The 18661-nt window shown below is 36.5% G+C and overlaps 1 protein-coding gene across 8 annotated transcripts in view; it reads left to right on the top strand.

Annotated features, from left to right (window-relative positions):
- The window catches only part of LOC131041189 (kinesin-like protein KIN-1), an 82708-nt gene extending 67710 nt beyond the window's left edge, over positions 1 to 14998 (top strand). For 5 of the 8 annotated variants that reach the window (XM_057974191.2, XM_059213952.1, XM_059213951.1 and 2 more), the window contains 8 exons: positions 12307 to 12455; positions 12546 to 12607; positions 12722 to 12813; positions 13047 to 13195; positions 13550 to 13626; positions 13710 to 13916; positions 14186 to 14288; positions 14397 to 14998. In XM_057974191.2, the coding sequence (XP_057830174.2) occupies positions 12307 to 12455; positions 12546 to 12607; positions 12722 to 12813; positions 13047 to 13195; positions 13550 to 13626; positions 13710 to 13916; positions 14186 to 14288; positions 14397 to 14590 (1033 nt within the window). In that variant the 3' untranslated portion in view covers positions 14591 to 14998. Of the gene's footprint in view, positions 1 to 12306; positions 12456 to 12545; positions 12608 to 12721; positions 12814 to 13046; positions 13196 to 13549; positions 13627 to 13709; positions 13917 to 14038; positions 14127 to 14185; positions 14290 to 14396 lie in introns of those variants that run through there. The other 3 variants (XR_009104979.2, XR_009104978.2, XM_057974193.2) reach the window with 3 other exon arrangements.
- Positions 14999 to 18661: the final 3663 nt, after the last annotated feature.

The following is an 18661-nucleotide window of genomic DNA, read 5'->3' as shown; positions in this document are numbered from 1 at the left end:
ATGAATCGGTAGCATCATCTAAAGTCTGCTCTGCTGTGGATGGTCCTAACTCAAAAGTCTGTATATCATATTCCTCTGCTAGGATCTCACCTTCATATTTGTCTGCTGCCGGTGTAGCTATCTGCAGTTTTCTGGATCCAGTCTCATCTCGAATCATCTTGGACATCTTGGTAGCCTTCTTCTTTTCTGTTACTTCATGTGAGCGTCCAACAAGGCTCTCTAAATCAATTGCATTGTCCTCGTCCTCTACTACGATCACCTTGGTTAATCTTTCCTTCAACCAATCTGGGATAATCGATCTGGTTTCTTGAACTTGAATCTCTTTATGCACTATTTCTTCTTGTCTGGGAGGAGATGTTATTTCATTGTCTTCTTTGTCTTCATCTAACTCATAGTCTTGGAGAGATCCATCTGGTGAACCATGCTGTGCCTGTCCTTCCTCCTGCCTATCGTTCTGTACCATCGACTCCATGGATTCCTCAACTTGAATTGTTCTCTTCTCAGGTCTAGAAGAAGTACCGGATGATCGATCTCTGTTAGCCTCTTGTTTCTTCTTGGAAGACTCTCTCTTTCCAGGTCTCTCCTTCCTCTTCGAACCTCTTGAATGGAGATTGCCCTCACTGGCACATCGAAGGTTACCTTCACCTGAATTCCTAGGATTAGGATTGCCTTCACTCACACTAGCTCCACCTTCGGCTGGTTTTTCTTCCAAAGTGAAAGACATAGCTATGCCTTGTTCTCTCAACTTCTGATGCTGAATGTCAACCCATTTGCGAGTACAAGACAAGACTAGTGGCATCAAAGTATCTAAATCCACGACCTCGGGCTCATTCCAATCCAACCTTATTGATTTGCTTTCTCGATCATAGGAAGACTGGATATGTCTGCCACTGTCCTGAGCTTGGTCGGCCACTCTGTAAATCCTGCATTTCCTGATGAAATCCAAAGGCAATCTAGAATGCATTTTCCGTTTCACTTCAAGATCATCTAAGAGATTCATCATAAAATCTTCAATCTGGTACTCATGCCTAAACTTCCTGCCGACTGTCTCCTCTAAATGTCCATGTGGATCAAAGCTTTCTCTCAAAGCAAAAGATGAAAAAGAATACAAGGCTAACTCCTCCTCTGCGTCATCCATAGCTAAAGCATTAGGACATACCTCAACTGAATTACCCAAAATGATAGGTACTGGAACTCCATTCTGATGTCTGTGTCTGAATGCCTTCACATATGCTGCCAACTGTCTTGTTACTTCAAGTAACACAATTCTGTCTGTCGGATATCTCGGCAACATGTATGGAGGTAAAGGACATCCATGCACTCTAATATAAGTGAACTTGGGAAATTGAATGAACCAAGCACCGTACCTCTTTATGAATTCCTGGGCATCCTGAGATAATCTGTTGTGAATTCCACCTTGCAACGTCCTGGTGATGTTCATCGTGAAAGTATCGTTAACCAGCTTATAGTTGCTCCCTGGCGGATGATGCAAGTAGTCGTAGGAATCACAAGCTCTGACCTCGCCGGGTCCTCTTCCAATCACTCCTCTGTGAGGTAGTCCTGCGTATTCAACACTCCTGATCAAGGCATAGATGACATATGAACTCATGTGGAAGGACTTAGTAGCCTTGAGTCTCCTCAACTGTACGTCCAAGCAATGGCTAATCATCCTAGCCCAATGTATCGTACCTTTCCCTTGAACAATCACCTGGATGAAGTAAAACATCCACTTCTCAAAATAGAAGGCATGAGGGGCTCCTGTAACTCGGTTGAGCATGGTAATCAAATCTCTGTACTCCTCCTGGAAATCAATCCTGTGCGGTGTGTTCGGGACCTCGCTCAGACGGGGACGGCTTTTGAGTAGCCAGTTCTTATTGATAATGCTTAGACAAGCATCTGGATCATCTTCGTACATTGATCTGGCTCCTTCTATGCTCTTGTATATCATGTCCCTGTGCTCTGGAAGATGGAAAGCTTCACTTATAGCTTCCTCTGAAAGGTACGCCAAAGTGATTCCCTCATTGGACACGATCGTCCTAGACTGTGGATCATAGTGACGAGCACACTCGATCATCAACTCGTGGCACTGAACAGCTGGAGGAAAGCCGGCCGCCTTAATGATACCACTCTCGATTATTCTCCGGGCGACAGGTGATGGCTTGCCAATGTAAGGGACCTCTCGAAACTTCTTCGTGCTGAAGTTCCCTAAGTTTGTATCTCCAATGTTGTTCCACTTCGACACGATCTTGGTCTCCACTTCTTCGGTCTTCTGATCTTCTTTCATGAGAGCTGAGCGACTGGTGGATGCTCCCGCCTTGGGGGTCGCCATACCTACACAACATTTCATAATGAGAAGCTAGATTTTGCAATAAATAACATAGATTAGAGGATAAATTTTAGGAAACTTCATGATAAGTCTTTGAGTTATCATTTCCTAAAATAAAAACGATTGAGCTAGGAATTCAAAATTCAAAATAATTCAAAATTTAAAATATGACGATGAATAAATAAAACAATAAAATCAAATCGCCATACCTCAATAGAGAGCTAACTCTAGAATGCAAAAAGAACAAAATCGCCTAGGCAAAATTGAGGTACAAATGATCTTCAACGTGATCTCCTCAAGAAATCAATTTCGCCACCTTTGTCCTTGACGTGATCTTCAAATATCGCCTTTAACGTGACCTTCAAATCTTGGCAAATTCGCTCAATATAGATCTTCAAATATCGCACCACCTTGGAAGTATTAGCGCCACCTTTGGATGATATTCGCACCTCTTCAAACACAATTTCGCACTTCCTTGGATACAAATTCGCACTTCTCCCTTTGATCGCATATGAGATAGGTAAAATGATGATGTGAAAATGAAGATTTCACTCTCCCTTTATAGCGCTCACCTCACCATTCACCCTAAGGCCGACTTTGTGAAATAAATCAATTTTCAAACGATTTTTAATTAAATAATGAAGGCCGACCTCCATGTCAAAGCGCTCCATTCGATTTTTCTTTTTTGATTAATTAATTAATTATTAAATGCCTTTGATTTTTAATTAATAAATTTCGATTTTTTAAACAAGGCAAAATAATTAATAAATGCCAAACGCAATTTTTAAATGCTAATTTAATAGGATTTTCAAAACTCATCGATCTTAGCATTTAAGGTAAATTTAAAATGTTCATTTGAGCGCCAAATTTTGAAAATGGAGTAGACGTACCTCATCGCCCTGGTCCCTTGGAGAGGGACAGGAGCGATTCACCATTTTTGTCGTGATCCTAGCAATTTCCACGTTCAACTTCTTCATTTCCACGTTCAAATCACCCATTTTGTCGGGTCCTTCAAGTTAGATCGCCTTGCATGTGCGCATAAGTGGCTTTGGATGTATCATCGCCCTTGTCCCTTGGAGAGGGACAGGAGCGATCCTAAGGTTCGCTTGAAATTCTCCATCTTGATATGAACTTTTCCTTGTATCATCTTCCAAATGCCATTTAAAACCTTGTGCGTCTTTATCTTAACGTGATTTTCAAAGGATATCATGTGTTTTGGCTAACATCGCCCTGGTCCCTTGGAGAGGGACAGGAGCGATCTCCATGTTTTCACGTTGATCTCGCATCTTTGATCTTCGAACTTCCATTGTAAGGCGAATAACATCATTGCTTGTCCATTCCACGCACGTCCCACTTGCTTTCATGAGGTGTTTGGATGTTATAAGGATCATCACCCTTGTCCCTTGGAGAGGGACAGGAGCAATCCATGTCTTTTCTCCATTTTGAGCTCAAGTTGGTAACATTTAACCTTGGTTCATCGTTTATTGCCTTCGAAATAGCGTCCTTTACCTCGTCCATCCTCGCCTTGCCTTGACTTTGAAGGAGTATGAGTGTTTTTAATGAAATCGCCTTGGTCCTTGTCCAAAGGACAGGAGCGATATGGTCTCTATGTTCAATTTGATGATCATTTTACGTTCGAAATCTTTGCGTATCACCTTCTAATCATACCATGGACCCTCTACGATCTTGCAAAACCTTGACCTTACGTGATTCTTGCATGAGCTGGCCAATATACCTAATATCGCTCTGGTCCCTTCCTGAGGGACAGGAGCGAACTGGGTCTTAGAGTGCAAATTCCTTCAACGTGGCGACCTTTGTAACCTTGTGCTTGATCGAAATGCCTTGAAACGTCCTTGCCTCCTTGTTCCTCATCTTGGAAGGTCTTGATCTTGGAGGAACGGTTTTAAACTTAAATAAGAAGCAATATCACCATCATATCGCCTTGGTCCCTTGGAGAGGGACAGGAGCGATTCTAGCTCTTGTGGTCTTCATTTCACTTTATCACCTTCAAAGTTATATTCAACGGGTTCGTAATGCGCCCTTCCATTCATCCATGCCTTGGGATCGATTGAAACTGGACAAGAAAATCATCTATAACAAAAATCGCTCTGGTCCCTTCCTGAGGGACAGGAGCGAACTAGGCATTTTGGGACCCTTGCTGACGTTTCAAAATCTTCAATTTGTCTTCAATGAGTTCATTTCATCGTCTTCCTTGCCATCAAACACAAACTTGCCTTGAACTTTGCCCGAATTTTGTCCTATCAAGAATATCACTCTGGTCCCTTGGAGAGGGACGGGAGCTATAATGTACTTCGCCCTGGTCCCTTGGAGAGGGACAGGAGCGATTTTGGCATTCTGGACCATTTTCCTTCATTTTTGCACTTCAAATTATATTCATCTGATAAAACACCTTCCCTTAGACATCTTCAAGTCGTTAAGACGTTAAAATCCTGCAAGGACAAAGCAAAATTTGATTTGTAGCTCCGGTCCTTCACTGAGGGACAGGAGCGATTTTGCTCCTGGAGGCATTTCTGTGTTCATGAAAATCTTCAATTTATATTCAATGGAAAGATCTCGCCTTTCGCCATCACTTCCAATTCGTAACTCATCTTGACTCTGCAGGAATAGTAAGATATTTGAAAACGAGCTCCCGTCCTTCACTGAGGGACAGGAGCGATTTTGCTCCTACAGGCCAAAATATCATGATTTTACACATTTTATCAATTCACGAGGCGAAAACAAATCATTCTCAATGCCCGGGATCAAAAATCAAAAAAGTCAAAATTTGGTCAAAATTAGTCAATTGGACAAAAATTCACATTTCATAATCAACACTTAGACAAATTAAAGCTCTGCATCAACATTCCAATTGAAAATTAGACCAATTTGGCGAAATCATTGCATTCAAAATTTGCATCCTAGAAAAGGAAGCTCAAAAAGCTCTCAAAACTGACTGGATTCTGGCTTGAAAAGACGTTAATTAAAACCCTAAGGGTTAACCCTAAATCCAGACAACTGACTGACTAACAAAATCCTAAAAGCGAAGCGAAAAGCGAGCGAAAAACGAGCAAAAGAGGGGGTCCCCATTTGCAATGGGGCGATGTGTGAAATGGTCACAACAGGTTGTTACTTATGATTGTTGCCCAATTGATCTTTTCTCCACTGGTTGACACTACTTCCACTTCCTCGAGCCGCCTCAGTCAGTTACAATCTCGTGATTTTTGGCTGTTTCATAAATGTTGACTAGCTGTTTCAACAACCTTGTCAATGGAGGCTTCACCGACCTTTGCATGTTTGCCACCTTAGCTCCACATGGCATCACAATAGACATACACTCAGCTCACCAACACAAGGTTGGTTTACACTTGATCATTTAGCAAACTTATACCGGTACAAACCTTTACTGGTTAGACCTTCTCCTCTTGCTAACAGGTAGTGCACACTACACCGGTAGCACATCTTCACCTCCGGTGGTTTGCATAGTGGTTCTCATCTACTAATGCATTTGCCGGTTCACCTCTCCTCTGTTCTTCTCTACTGGATCTCCTCCTCACTATTCTGCTCTTTACTGGTACTATACTCTGTCGGTTCTATGTCTGCCTGTACTATACTCCAAACCAATTTATGTTCTACCGGTTATCACTCAACATGCTCACACACTCATGCATCTCACCTCATACCAGTGAATTCACTGATAGTCTCAACAACTACTTGTCGTTCACTATACTAGGACACTCTTCTTCATGCCGGATGACATACCTCTACCGGTAGCCTGCCTGCAACTAGTGCCTGCATTACCGGTTGACATCAATGACAACTCAATGCCAACAATCTCCCCTTTTGGCATTGATCTCAACATATTCTTTTCCGGTTTCTCTCCCCCTTTGACGGCAATGGCAAAGGGAACCTTAGTCTGACACCAAAAATCTCTCCCTTGACTGCATCCGGTTAAGACACACTCTCCCCCTGTGTCCATGCTTCATGATTCAAGAGTCGTAAGATAGTGGCAATGGTTGACTCCCCCTGAATCATGCAATCTCATATGCATTCAAGTACTACCAGATGGTGGGACAACACCCATCTTTTGTCTCAAATACTCAAATGGGCCCAAAGGAAGTGGCTTGGTAAGTATGTCAGCAATCTGCTCATCAATTGGAACATATTCAACTGTGACTTCCTTGTCTGCTACCTTCTCTCTCAAGAAGTGATACTTGATTGCAATGTGTTTTGTTCTTGAGTGCATTACTGGATTCTTGGAGATGTTGATTGCACTTGAGTTATCACACCAGAGGGGAATAGGTTCCGGTATTTTCACCTGTATATCTTTTAGTGTTTGCTTCATCCATAAAACCTGTGAACAACATGTACCAGCTGCTATGTATTCTGCCTCAGCAGTAGATAGTGACACTGAATCCTGCTTCTTACTGTGCCATGATACTAACCGGTCTCCTAAGTAGAATTCACCTCCACTTGTACTTTTTCGGTCATCAATACTTCCTGCCCAATTTGCATCGGTATAAGCCTGCAAAGAGAAGTCTCCTTTCTTTGGATACCACAAACCATAGCTGATAGTTCCTTGCAAATACCTGAAGATTCGTCTGACTGCATTTAAGTGAGACTATTTAGGAGCAGCTTGGAATCTTGCAACCATGCAAACAACTTGTACAATATCCGGTCTAGATGTTGTTAAATAAAAACTACCGATCATAGACCTATACAGTGTTTGCTCAACTTCCGGTGATTCATCTAGTTTTCTCAACTTACAAATGGTAACCATGGGAGTACTTACCGGTTTGCTGTCCTCCATATGAAATTTCTTCAACATGTCTTTGGCATACTTGGTTTGGGAGATGAAAATTCCTTTCTCCTTCTGTGAGATCTGCAAACCAAGAAAATAGGACAACTCACCCAGCATGGACATCTCAAACTCTGTCTTCATCTGATCTGCAAATTCCTTGCACATAATGTTCTTGTCTCCACCAAAGATAATATCATCCACATATACAACAACTATAATCATGTGATCTCCATTTACCTTGACATACAAGTTGCTGTCTGCATTCCCTTTTCGGAATCCTTGCTCCTTCAAGTATTTGTCTAACCGGGAATACCATGCTCTGGGAGCCTGCTTCAAACCATACAAAGCTTTCTTCAACCGGCATACAAAACTCTCATCTTCATGCAACAAGTACCCTTTCGGCTGTTCCATATACACCTCTTCTTCAAGATTACCATTGAGAAAAGCAGATTTTACATCCATCCAATAAACTTTATATCCCTTATAGGTTGAGAAGGCTAAAAACATTCTTATTGCCTCTAATCTAGCAACCGGTGCAAAGGAATTGAAGGAATTGACAACCTATGAAAAGAAGCGAATCGAAAACATCCTCAATTGTGGTTTATCCTTCTTGTGTCATGTCTACTATCCAATAGGTTTAGTTTGAGCTAATGTAGCTCTATCTATCTACACCTTTGGTTTACTAAATGTTGGTTTATCCTCAATTGTGGTTTATCCTTCTTGTGTCATGTCTACTATCCAATAGGTTTAGTTTGAGCTAATGTAGCTCTATCTATCTACACCTTTGGTTTACTAAATGTTGGACCACAAAGATTTGTGAAGGCAAGCCATTGTGAGTGAAATAGATTCCTTAATTGAAGACATTTTTTGAAAGACCATTAATGCTTCTTTCATCTCTTTGTCATCACAAGGAGGCAACCTTCTAGACTTTGGTGCATACCTTTTGGAATTTTGAGCCAAGGTTGTCATCTGAGTGGGGTGTTCATGATGTTGGAAATATTGTCATTGATGTCAAAGGTACTTGACTGGCCTCCACTATATACATGAGTTGGTGCAGTATGTCATGCACTTAGCCTAGTTGAAGTGTTCAATGGGGTAAATTAATGTCCTAAGTGGAGGCCCACTTAATTATCAACCGAGGATGTATCTTCGAAGATGATGCTGGCACTATATGTGCAGCAAAGGAGTTCTCAAGCTTTCTATCGTTGAATAAAGGAACTACTAACTAATGAAAGAATTAAACAATGTTGGAATCGAAAAATATGTGATACAGCAGTAGTTGTGGGTTACTCAAAGAGTAACTCAAAAGTGGTTGCGGGTAACAGTTAATAATGTAGCAAAGTAATAGTTTTGGTTGCAACCAGGACTCTAACTATATATAGTACTAACAAACCATAAAAATGATCTTAACAATAATTATGAAATCAACAATGATCTATCTACTACATCCATAAATAAACGAACAAAAAAGAGAAAGGGAGAATTACAATACCTCAAGTGGCCCTTGCTCGAGGAGTGCAATCTCTGAAAAGTAACAGTACACTAACTCAAAAAATAACAGTCATTGCTTGTTCTCATTAAACTCATATGCAAGTCAACAATATTCATAAATACGTAGAAGATCTAACAACAACCATAATTTGCCTTATCTCTATTAGTACCATCAACTAAGTGGAAATGAAAAACAATTTAATTCATAGAAGATCATAATTGAAACAGCACTTCCCCTTTTCAAAGAAATCATAGGAAGTGGATCATTTATTTCTCCTAACTGAACCTAAAACAGATGTTGCTCCTCCCTAACATTGAGGCGACTTATCAATGAAAGAAAAATAGAAATAACGACTAGTCCTACAAGAGTCTTGTTCTAAAATAGACTTTTTTATTCCACAGTAGCACAAAATCACATGTTGGAAAGAGTTTTTTTTGGGTCAATTGCACCCTTTGCACAAGGTTTCAAGGCAATAGAAGAGAACTCAAATGGATTTGGTGTTTTTTTAACTCCAACCCCAACACTTCTCTCTGATGAGGTTAAAACTCTTACATTTATTACAGTTTCTTCAACTTCATTGTCATTACTACTCATGTTGTTTTTGTGAGATATAATGCAACTTTAAACTGAAAAATGAAAAACAAATCAGACATTTCTTACTTTAAACTTTGAAAAAAAATGAAAAAATAAAATAAAATGATAGAATGTCTTACCTCTTTCAAGAAATTGTTATCTAACTACGACCGATGCCCTAGATTTAACTTCTCTTTCAGCTTCTCCTTAAAACCCTTATAAGAAAAATTACTTTTCCTTCAAATCTTGATGCAATATGTTTGACAAACAAAAACTGAAATTGCAAATGAAATGAGATTGTTTTCCCTCATTTATGATGAGCCAAGGTGTGGGGCCCACCAACAAGGAATATTTTTAGAAGTTCTAAGGGTGTTTTTTTAAAAATAGTTGCTTTGTGCTAGGGATAACCGGCCATCCCTAGGATGGTTGAGGGATGTCACAGACATCCTCACTTGTCGTGGGGACGGTCAACCGTCTTTGTTTCTTCTTTGGGACTTCCCCATGTTTTTGGGATGCCCCTTCTATTTTTGGCAAAAATGGGGATGGTGTGGGGATGTCCCTAGGCATCCCCCCATCCTCAGAACATTCTGGATATGGGAATTGGCCAAAAAAGGCTAAGGATGCATCTTTGGGTTTCGTTGGCATACTTTGGATTATGGAAGCAATTGAATATTAATTTTTTTGACTTTCATGTGAACACTATTGTTGCATGTTAAAGATTATATAATATATATGTCAATATGATGAGTGTCTTGTATTGTTATCAATGTTATTATACAAATATTTGAAATTTCCCATATTTTTGTAAAAAGTTGTATTTTTTATATAGCCATCCCCTTTGCCATCCCCAAAATGGTCTGTCATCCTTGAAATGCATCCCCCTATCCCCATGTCCTAGAAACTTGGTAAAACATAGCATATTAGAGATAAATTTAATCTCCAAACATAGTTTTCGTCACCTTTTTTCTTGCACAAAGATGGTTTTTCCTCTTGTATTGTTATTTGTAATATCTGTTATACATGATGTTTACTTCTTATGACATATTTGTGGTTTAACCATTTTATGTTTGTTCTTTTAGCATTTAACTTGTTGCATATTGCTTCTTTTATATGTTGGAGCTTATGTGTTGTCATTTCGAGTCCTATTGAACTAGTCTTGTCATTCATGGACAGGAATATGATCCGTGTGCAGGTGCTTTTAATTATATTTGTTCCATAACAAAATAAGATATTCAAATGTGCAATTCTTTAATATGGATTTATCATTTGACTATGTGCTGATGGGACTGAAAACTCACGTGTTACAGCTATGGCTCTTATCTACATCCTTTATTTTAAACTTAAATGTGTACATGCCTACAATGATATAAATATGCTTCCGTACACTTGTGCAGTTACTTCATAGAAGAACTACTAACGAAGCACTGAATTCATTTATGTTTGCTGCAATAAATTAAGAACTATGATAAAAATCACCCTATCATATATTTTGAACATTTGATTAATTTCTGGAAATTAATTCAGCTTGCAATAAACAAACAATTGAACAAGTAAAGAACAAAAATCAATATCACAAAAGAAGAGGGACACAAGATATTCCATGGAGAAACCAGATGCAGGGTGAAATTCCAACAGAATGAATCTGTGCTTCCTTATGTCAACTGAATCAAGAAGTGTTACAGGCCAATGCTCTTCTTTCAAGCCATTAAGGACTCCGTGAGACTATGTCAATGTCTCGAAAATGCCTCTTCTTGCTTGCACTGCTGATCTCTCTTAACAGTCATCTCGAATGCCCATGGATTTACTGGAACCAACTCTGGATTTACTATCCAAGTATGCCAATTACAATTACATGTATGTATCTCACAAACATATCTTAATGTCAGTGCAAGTTCTAGGTAAGTGAACATGTAAGTATGTATCTTTAGGTGATGATTTGACCATGACAAACATGTAGGATGCCTTTGAGCATCGGTGATACCACGAGAAGTTCAGCCACCAACAAATGTTTGATTGACATGTTTGGTTTTTATCGAATATTTTATATTTCCCCATCCTCCATTGGAGACAAACCAAAACATTTGTGGCGTCCACTTACCCTTATCTCATCATTATGCTTTCATTTATATGCCTCTCCCTTCAATTTTTTGCATTAGTCTGTGTCATTGGGGTGTCTATTTTTCATACTAGAAATTGGTTTTGGATCGTTCATATTTAATGTTAGTTTTGGACCTAAGTGTTGGCCTTCATAGGTACTCTATATCAGTATGAGATTTTTAAATATATAAGTTCCTGCTTTGCCTTTGGTGTTAAAGTTACACGCCGTATAACCATTGCTAAAAGTATGTATTTCTTAAGCATCATTACACAAGCATTTTAAGGATTATTACAATTTATGGTTAGTCATAGAAGAGAAGTAGTAACAGGCATTTACAAGGTCCACAATCAGGAGAGGGATCCTAAAAAGCAATACAAGCACTGTAGAATGAATAATTTGTGGGTTATGGAGGAATTCAATTTTTGCATTTGATCATATCACACTGAAGAGGCAAATGTTTTAAGAATTTCATCCCTTACCTCATAATAGATTACAATTCTTCAATAAGTTGTGTGGCTATCTAGAACAATTAAAATGTGTAGTACTTTTACATTGAAATCTGGACCTGGTTCTCAAATCCTCAATAAATGATCATTAGCATAGGCCATAGAAAGGTACTGTATAAGATGTATCCAAAATTAAAAATTACAGGGACCAGGGACCAGGGAGCTTGCATTTTTTATAATATAACAGCTTCAAGAATGTTTAGGGAGATTGTTTAGGAAAATTTTCTTGATACATAATAGACTCTTGCATATTAATATTTTGTGATCAGGAATTGGAAGAGTGGCATTTAAACATAAAAGGGATAGTGAAATATTGTTTCTGTAGGTATTGAAAGGAGAATTTGACTGCATCTGCTTCTTTGGGAATGACACAAGAAAAATATTATCCTCTCTTAAGTTTCCTATTATAGTTTATTCATTACATTAAATGTGTGCTACTTATCCAAGCATAGAAACAGTTGGGTTCCAGTTGTACAAGATGGGTAGGATAATGACACCATGATGATGATGCAGTGTAAAAACTGGCAAGCTTTATCTTGTGGACCTTGCTGGCTCTGAAAAAGTAGAAAAAACAGGCGCTGAAGGAAAAATATTGCATGAAGCAAAGACAATAAATAAGTCACTCTCTGCACTGGGGAATGTCATCAATGCATTGACTACTGGTGGGCAACCAATAATAACATATTTTCCTTACAGATTAATTGCCATACAATGATTGATGCATGCCTAATTGGAACTATGCATGCCTACAGATAAGCCCTGCCATATTCCCTACCGTGATTCAAAGCTAACCCGCATTTTACAGGAGTCTTTAGTAAGTGAATTCTTCTCTGCATTAAGCTACAGCACTTACATAGTATACATCATTGCACATGCATTTTCCATAGTTTGGTACAGTGACTTTCATCTGAGAAATCTCCATGACCAGGGTGGAAATTCACGAACAGCTTTACTATGCTGCTGCTCACCAAGCTCCTTTAATGCCTCGGAGAGCTTGTCTACATTACGCTTTGGTACCAGGTATGAGAACATACTAATGATATAACCTTTTTCATAGATAGTTTGACTTTAAGAATCTTATTTGCATTGATTAGAAAACGTGTCCTCCATGCAATTCTTTTTTAAAGCTTTCCAAGGGTATCATGTTTGACCAAGGAATGAAGCATAGCAGTGTTTTCATAACATAACTAGCTTTTGGAATGCATATCTTCAAGCTCTAGTAGTAATATTTCCAAATGCAATATTTCCTGCAGAGCAAAGCAAATTAGAAATAAGCCTAAAGTTAATAAAGAACGAGGGCAACATGAGTTAGAACAATTAATTGTCAAGTACGAACAAGAGTGTGAGCAGCTTCGTCGACAACTTCTCATGCTTAATGCCCGTCTGCACTCACTTGAGAAAGGTCATTTTCTAACCTTAAGAAAAAGAGGGTACATGTAAAAATAGAAATTTGACAAATCAACTGGAAAATTCAAGTCGCAAAAACACATATATGAGATCAAGAGATTATTGTGTATGGGTAATTGCATGTGGAGATATTTTTTCTAGAGCCAATTTCTGGACTATGACATGTCAATTACATCACATGCCATATTGAGACTTTCCTGAACTTAATTTTTTCAATGAGCTGAAGAAAGTATTGAAATGAATTTGTAAAAATAAAATCTAGATTATTATGTGATGTGAATTCCTGCCTGAAATTGTTAAGAAAGTTTCGATACTGGAAGATTATTTTTTGTCTTTTCTTTGTTTTCAGGTGAAATGAACAAAATGTCTACGGATTATCCAGACTCTTGTATCAAAACTTATAATAAGGATGGGCTATTAGGAAAGGTAAGTCGCACCAAAAACCTTCTGGCCAGACTAAATCTTATGTTGCAAAGTAGTGGGATTTTAGCATGTTGTTTAATGGGCAGTTGAAGGAAAGCCTATCCAAAAGAACTCCAGTCCTTGAAGAGATTATCAATTTACTTAGAGATTTACTGGTAGAGGAGGGAATCATTCTCGAGTCATGCAATACAGAGTTCAGGAAAGACCTTTTGGTCTCTAGTGAAGCAGAAATCAACAAAACAATTCTCATCTTGCAAAAGTCATTGGAACAATTATCAGAAAACAATGAAACGGTAAGCATCAGTGCATGCGTTCTTAGTTCAATAAATATATTATTGTAGAATGTTAACCGGACTTCATCTCTTTAATTTTTTAGAATACAGATTCATTATTTGCTCTGTAAAAAATGTGTTAGGAAAGAAGATAATTCAACAAATATACTATTGCAGAATGGTTACCAGACTTCAATTTCAGCAGATAGGTTCATTTAACCATTTAAAAAGGTAAAAAGAAAGAAGATAACCATATTTGCAGTGAATTTGAATATTTGCTTTTACTGCAGCTTACAAGAGAGAATGAGTCCTTGAAGGTTGAATTACGGGCTGCTAGATACTTGGAACTTAATCCATTGAGGTTTACTGAGAACCCTCCTTCAAACAGCTCAGGTAATTTCCATAGTGTAGGAAAAAGGTGAAAGTTGAGGTTTCATCAATATCTTGAGCAGTAAAAAATAGAGAGCTAATCCTTCCATCTTCTTGACTATTTGAAAATAGGATCTGCATCATTCACCATTTGTGAGAAAGCAAAAATAATCCGACCTATTAGAGGTGGCTCTCAGTATACACAAGTAATTGACTCTGCAAAGAGCCACAGAGAAAATGCCGGCAATGTTGCTAGCCTATCATTTTTGCAGCTCACATTAGCAAATATCAAGAGTAGATTTCTATTTCTGATGGGCAAGGTTTAGGTTATTGACAGAATTTCCAAATATGCCTGACTGAGCAGAATTTTATGGCACCAACCAAAGGTATCTCTTTGAGGTAACTGCAAGAAACGTATAAATGCCGAGTTGAAAAAATATTGGTGCCCATGATCTTATCCCATGCAGGTAAATAGTAATATTTTCTTGTACATAGGATTCTGTGGAACTTAAACACAGCTCCAGGGTGTTGGATTCTCTCATTTTTCCCTTGCTTTTGGGGATGTCTTTCTGAAGTGTCAAAGTAACACTACAAAATTCACAGTTTTCACAGTTTTAAGAAACTTTGCCGCATGAAAATTCCTACCAGTGAACATGCTTTCTTTTTGTGTCAACATGCTGTGAAGTAAAATTTTAACAAGTATACTTTATAAAAGTGCTCTGCTTAAAGATCAACTGGTTCCTATTTTTGGAGGGGTAAAAAGGAGAGGGTTCAAACCCACAGCCTTCTTCTTTCAAGCAGGATAGCTTACCATTTCACCAATCACCTCATTCACACATAAAAGTGGTAATTATTCAGTTTATTTTAAAATTGAAAACAATTAGCTTTAACCATTGAACCAGTTGATCTTTAAGAAAAGCCCTTCAAAAGATAAACCCAACCCCACTGAATGGTATAGTATAAGAGATTTGTAATTAAAATGGACCCTCTTTTTCATTAGTAATTTAGAAATGATAAGATATTAAAATATATTCTCTGCAGAGACGATTGATAAATTATATATGACAGAAGCACAGATCAATTACCATATAGAACTAGACAATATGAACAGAGATAAGGTGAAAGTTTATGGTAGGAATTTGTTCGATTCAAGTTTGGAATTGACACAAAAGTTTTGGTCCCCGATGGTTCACATAAAGTACTTCCATTGTTTCTGGAAGGACCTTGGTAATGATCTTGTGCGAATAAGGATAAAGTTCATGATTTTAGAAGAGAGAGAGAGCTGAGATTAGGAGGAGTGTGAATCCAGAATTTTCTAGATTAGCCTTTCCATTATAGAAGGTCCTAGGAGGAGGAGTGTGAATCCAGAATTTTCTAGATTAGCCTTTCCATTATAGAAGGTCCTAGGATGGACCCCTCCACCTTGGTCCTCAAATTTTTGTATTTCAAACTTTGGTTCAGAACAACAAATAGAATTACCATGATACAACAAGAGACTGTCATTTTCTTGACAATGCTAAATAATAATTGTAGTAATAATATAGTAAATCTTCTACAAATAGTATTGAAAAAAGGTTAACCTGGAAACAGTTATATTTAAATATTAAAACATAAAATGCTAAAAATGCTTTTTCTTAGTAAGTAAACAAAAGACGCATTCCATCTAGTTATTGTCAATCAGTAAAATCTATAACATATTGCTTAGTTAAACAATGTTGTAACTATAATGATTTATGTATGTAACAAAAACTAGATATGTAAAGGTTTTGTTAAAAAAGAGTATGTCAAATTAGAATTAAAGTTCAATGTATAATAATATTTTAATCATTAAATTAAAATTGATTAATAGATATTATAATAATAACAATATAATTATAATAGCTATACAAATAGTATTTTCAATTAATTAAATATACTAATTATGATGACTAGTATCATGTATAATTATACATTTAATAATTAATCTATATTATAATAATAATAGATATATAATAATAACTTATTATAATTTTAGTTATTAATAACATCTATTATTCATAGTAATTATTCTATTATTAATGACTATATAATAATAAGTTTTAATTATTCAATTATATTTAATTAAAGCTATAGATTTAACCTTTTTATATGTTTGATATTTATAATTTTATGTATTTTTTAAATTATTATTTGAAATTTTTTTTGGCTTAGTTGGAGAATATTTTTGCATGAAAATGCAAACAAAAATACAAACATTAAGAAATTTGGTCAACCTATTTTAATTCTTGCTTCTCATTGGTTGATGCTTTGACATTTAAAATGCTACATCATCCTAATGAGATTGTAGAGTACTATTATCTAATAGAATAATTCAATAATAATAGATAAAGCAATTTGTGTATCTTGAAATAATTTGAAAAAATATCTATATTTAATAATTTATAATTTTATCTTAAAAAAAGTTATGCATTATGAAATAAATGTTACAAACCACATAAATTTTTTTTAAAACTTATTGAAAAAAATTACAAATCATTTTTTTTTAAATGATACATTTAGAGTCTACACAGTCAAACCTATCAAACAAAGTCATTGATTTATGATTGATATAAACCCTAACTCACCAATTTTACTTTAGATCTGTATTAAAACAGCAATAAGCAGCCTCTAAAATTAATTAATTTTAGTTGCAATTGTTAGAAAATGAAAAGGTTGAATTTTACTTTAGATATGTATTAAAACAGCAATAAGCAGCCTCTAAAATTAATTTATTTTAGTTGCAATTGCTAGAAAATGAAAAGGTTGATGGTATGACTGATTAACCTAAGAACAATCTATATGGATTGTTGGTATGAATAGAAATTTGAAAGGTATGGTTGTAGCAAGTAGTTGTATGGTTGTAGTAGAGGTTATGTTGTATGGGTGGTTTTAATGAATGAGACAACAATTAATGATGATGGTGCACCCAGATATTGAATAGAATACATCAATCACAATTGATAATGATGTATAATTGCCTCTAAATTTGTATGGACCTCCATGGAATGTTGGTGCCTCAATCTCAATAATAAATAATTATGAACAACATAATATTTTAAATAAACAATGATTCACAAATACAATATTTTCTTGTAAATTTAACCACTCCAAATTTGGAAATCAGAATGAAATTGCTAAAATCAACTCATATACAATTCGTGAATGGAATTGTCCAAAGTTGAGATGAGGGTTTTCATCATCAAATTCCATGATAAAATCCAAGAGGGTTTCTATGCTCCAAGATCCTCAAAATGCTAAGGGATTTTGTCCTCAAATGTGAAAATTGAACACAATGCTTAAATTCTTGAAATTTTGATTTTACAAATGACGTCATGATTTCCTTGAAGCCAAGGGACCCTTTTAACTAACTCTTCAAATCAGGCCCACAATTTAAAAACTTTTTATTATTAAATGTTAAAAAACTTTTTGATTAATTATTAAATATATCAAGTTGTCCCATAAAATTAGAAATACTAAGCTCAACTTAATAAAAATTATTATCATTTCCCTTGCCTTATCATTTCGCCTAAAAGAAAGAGAAATAGTTTAGAGGTCATCTTTATGGCTCAAATTTTGGAAAGGGGACACAACAAAAGGAGAAACAATTTAGCCTTGAGTATTGTTTCAAGATGAATTGTAAATGTGTTTCCCACTATCATGACTTAGGGGTGGGTGGTCATTAGAGTTTGAAGTCAAACCAATGTACTTTTTCCATTGGCTACAACTTGTCTCAACATAGAGCTTCTTCAAGTGCATTTCCCATCATTTCAAGACAAATTAGATGCAACAAAAAAAACTAGAGCTTTTAGAGTTGAATCTCCATTTAGTGGCACTGATAATGACAAATTAGATTGTGGGTCCATAATGCAAACACACTTTACGATAGGTGATAACTTTCTATCAAGTTGACAAGCTTCATATCATCCACTAAGGCAAGTGGTTCCCCAAGAATTAAACACTGAATAAAGCTTGTATTTGTTTGTAGAACATGAGAAAATGACAATTATTTTCTTTCAAGGTGGGACAAAAAATATCTATCAATTATTTTCTTTTGTTTTTTATATTAGTAAGTAGCAAAACAAGGGTGTTGGCCCTTACACAAACAACCCTTAGGCATCATTAACAATAACAACACTTTAGCACAAAACTAGCAACGATATCTAAAGTATCGAGAGTATAAAGTCTTAATAGCATATATAGAAACCATTATAAAAACATCGAACCCGAGTTTTAGAAGTAGCAGGAGACCACAAAAAGACCATAAATACTGGCCTAATTAACCTGCTCAAGAGAACATTTCTCCAATCTTCAGAAGGAACTTAAATAGTTCCTTATAGTTCCCTTCAGTGTCTACATCCTTACCTAGAACCTTTTTCTGG

The sequence above is a fragment of the Cryptomeria japonica genome, chromosome 11 (genome assembly GCF_030272615.1).
Source record: "Cryptomeria japonica chromosome 11, Sugi_1.0, whole genome shotgun sequence".
Classification (NCBI taxonomy): domain Eukaryota; kingdom Viridiplantae; phylum Streptophyta; class Pinopsida; order Cupressales; family Cupressaceae; genus Cryptomeria; species Cryptomeria japonica.
This window is presented reverse-complemented; position numbering and strand designations above follow the sequence as displayed.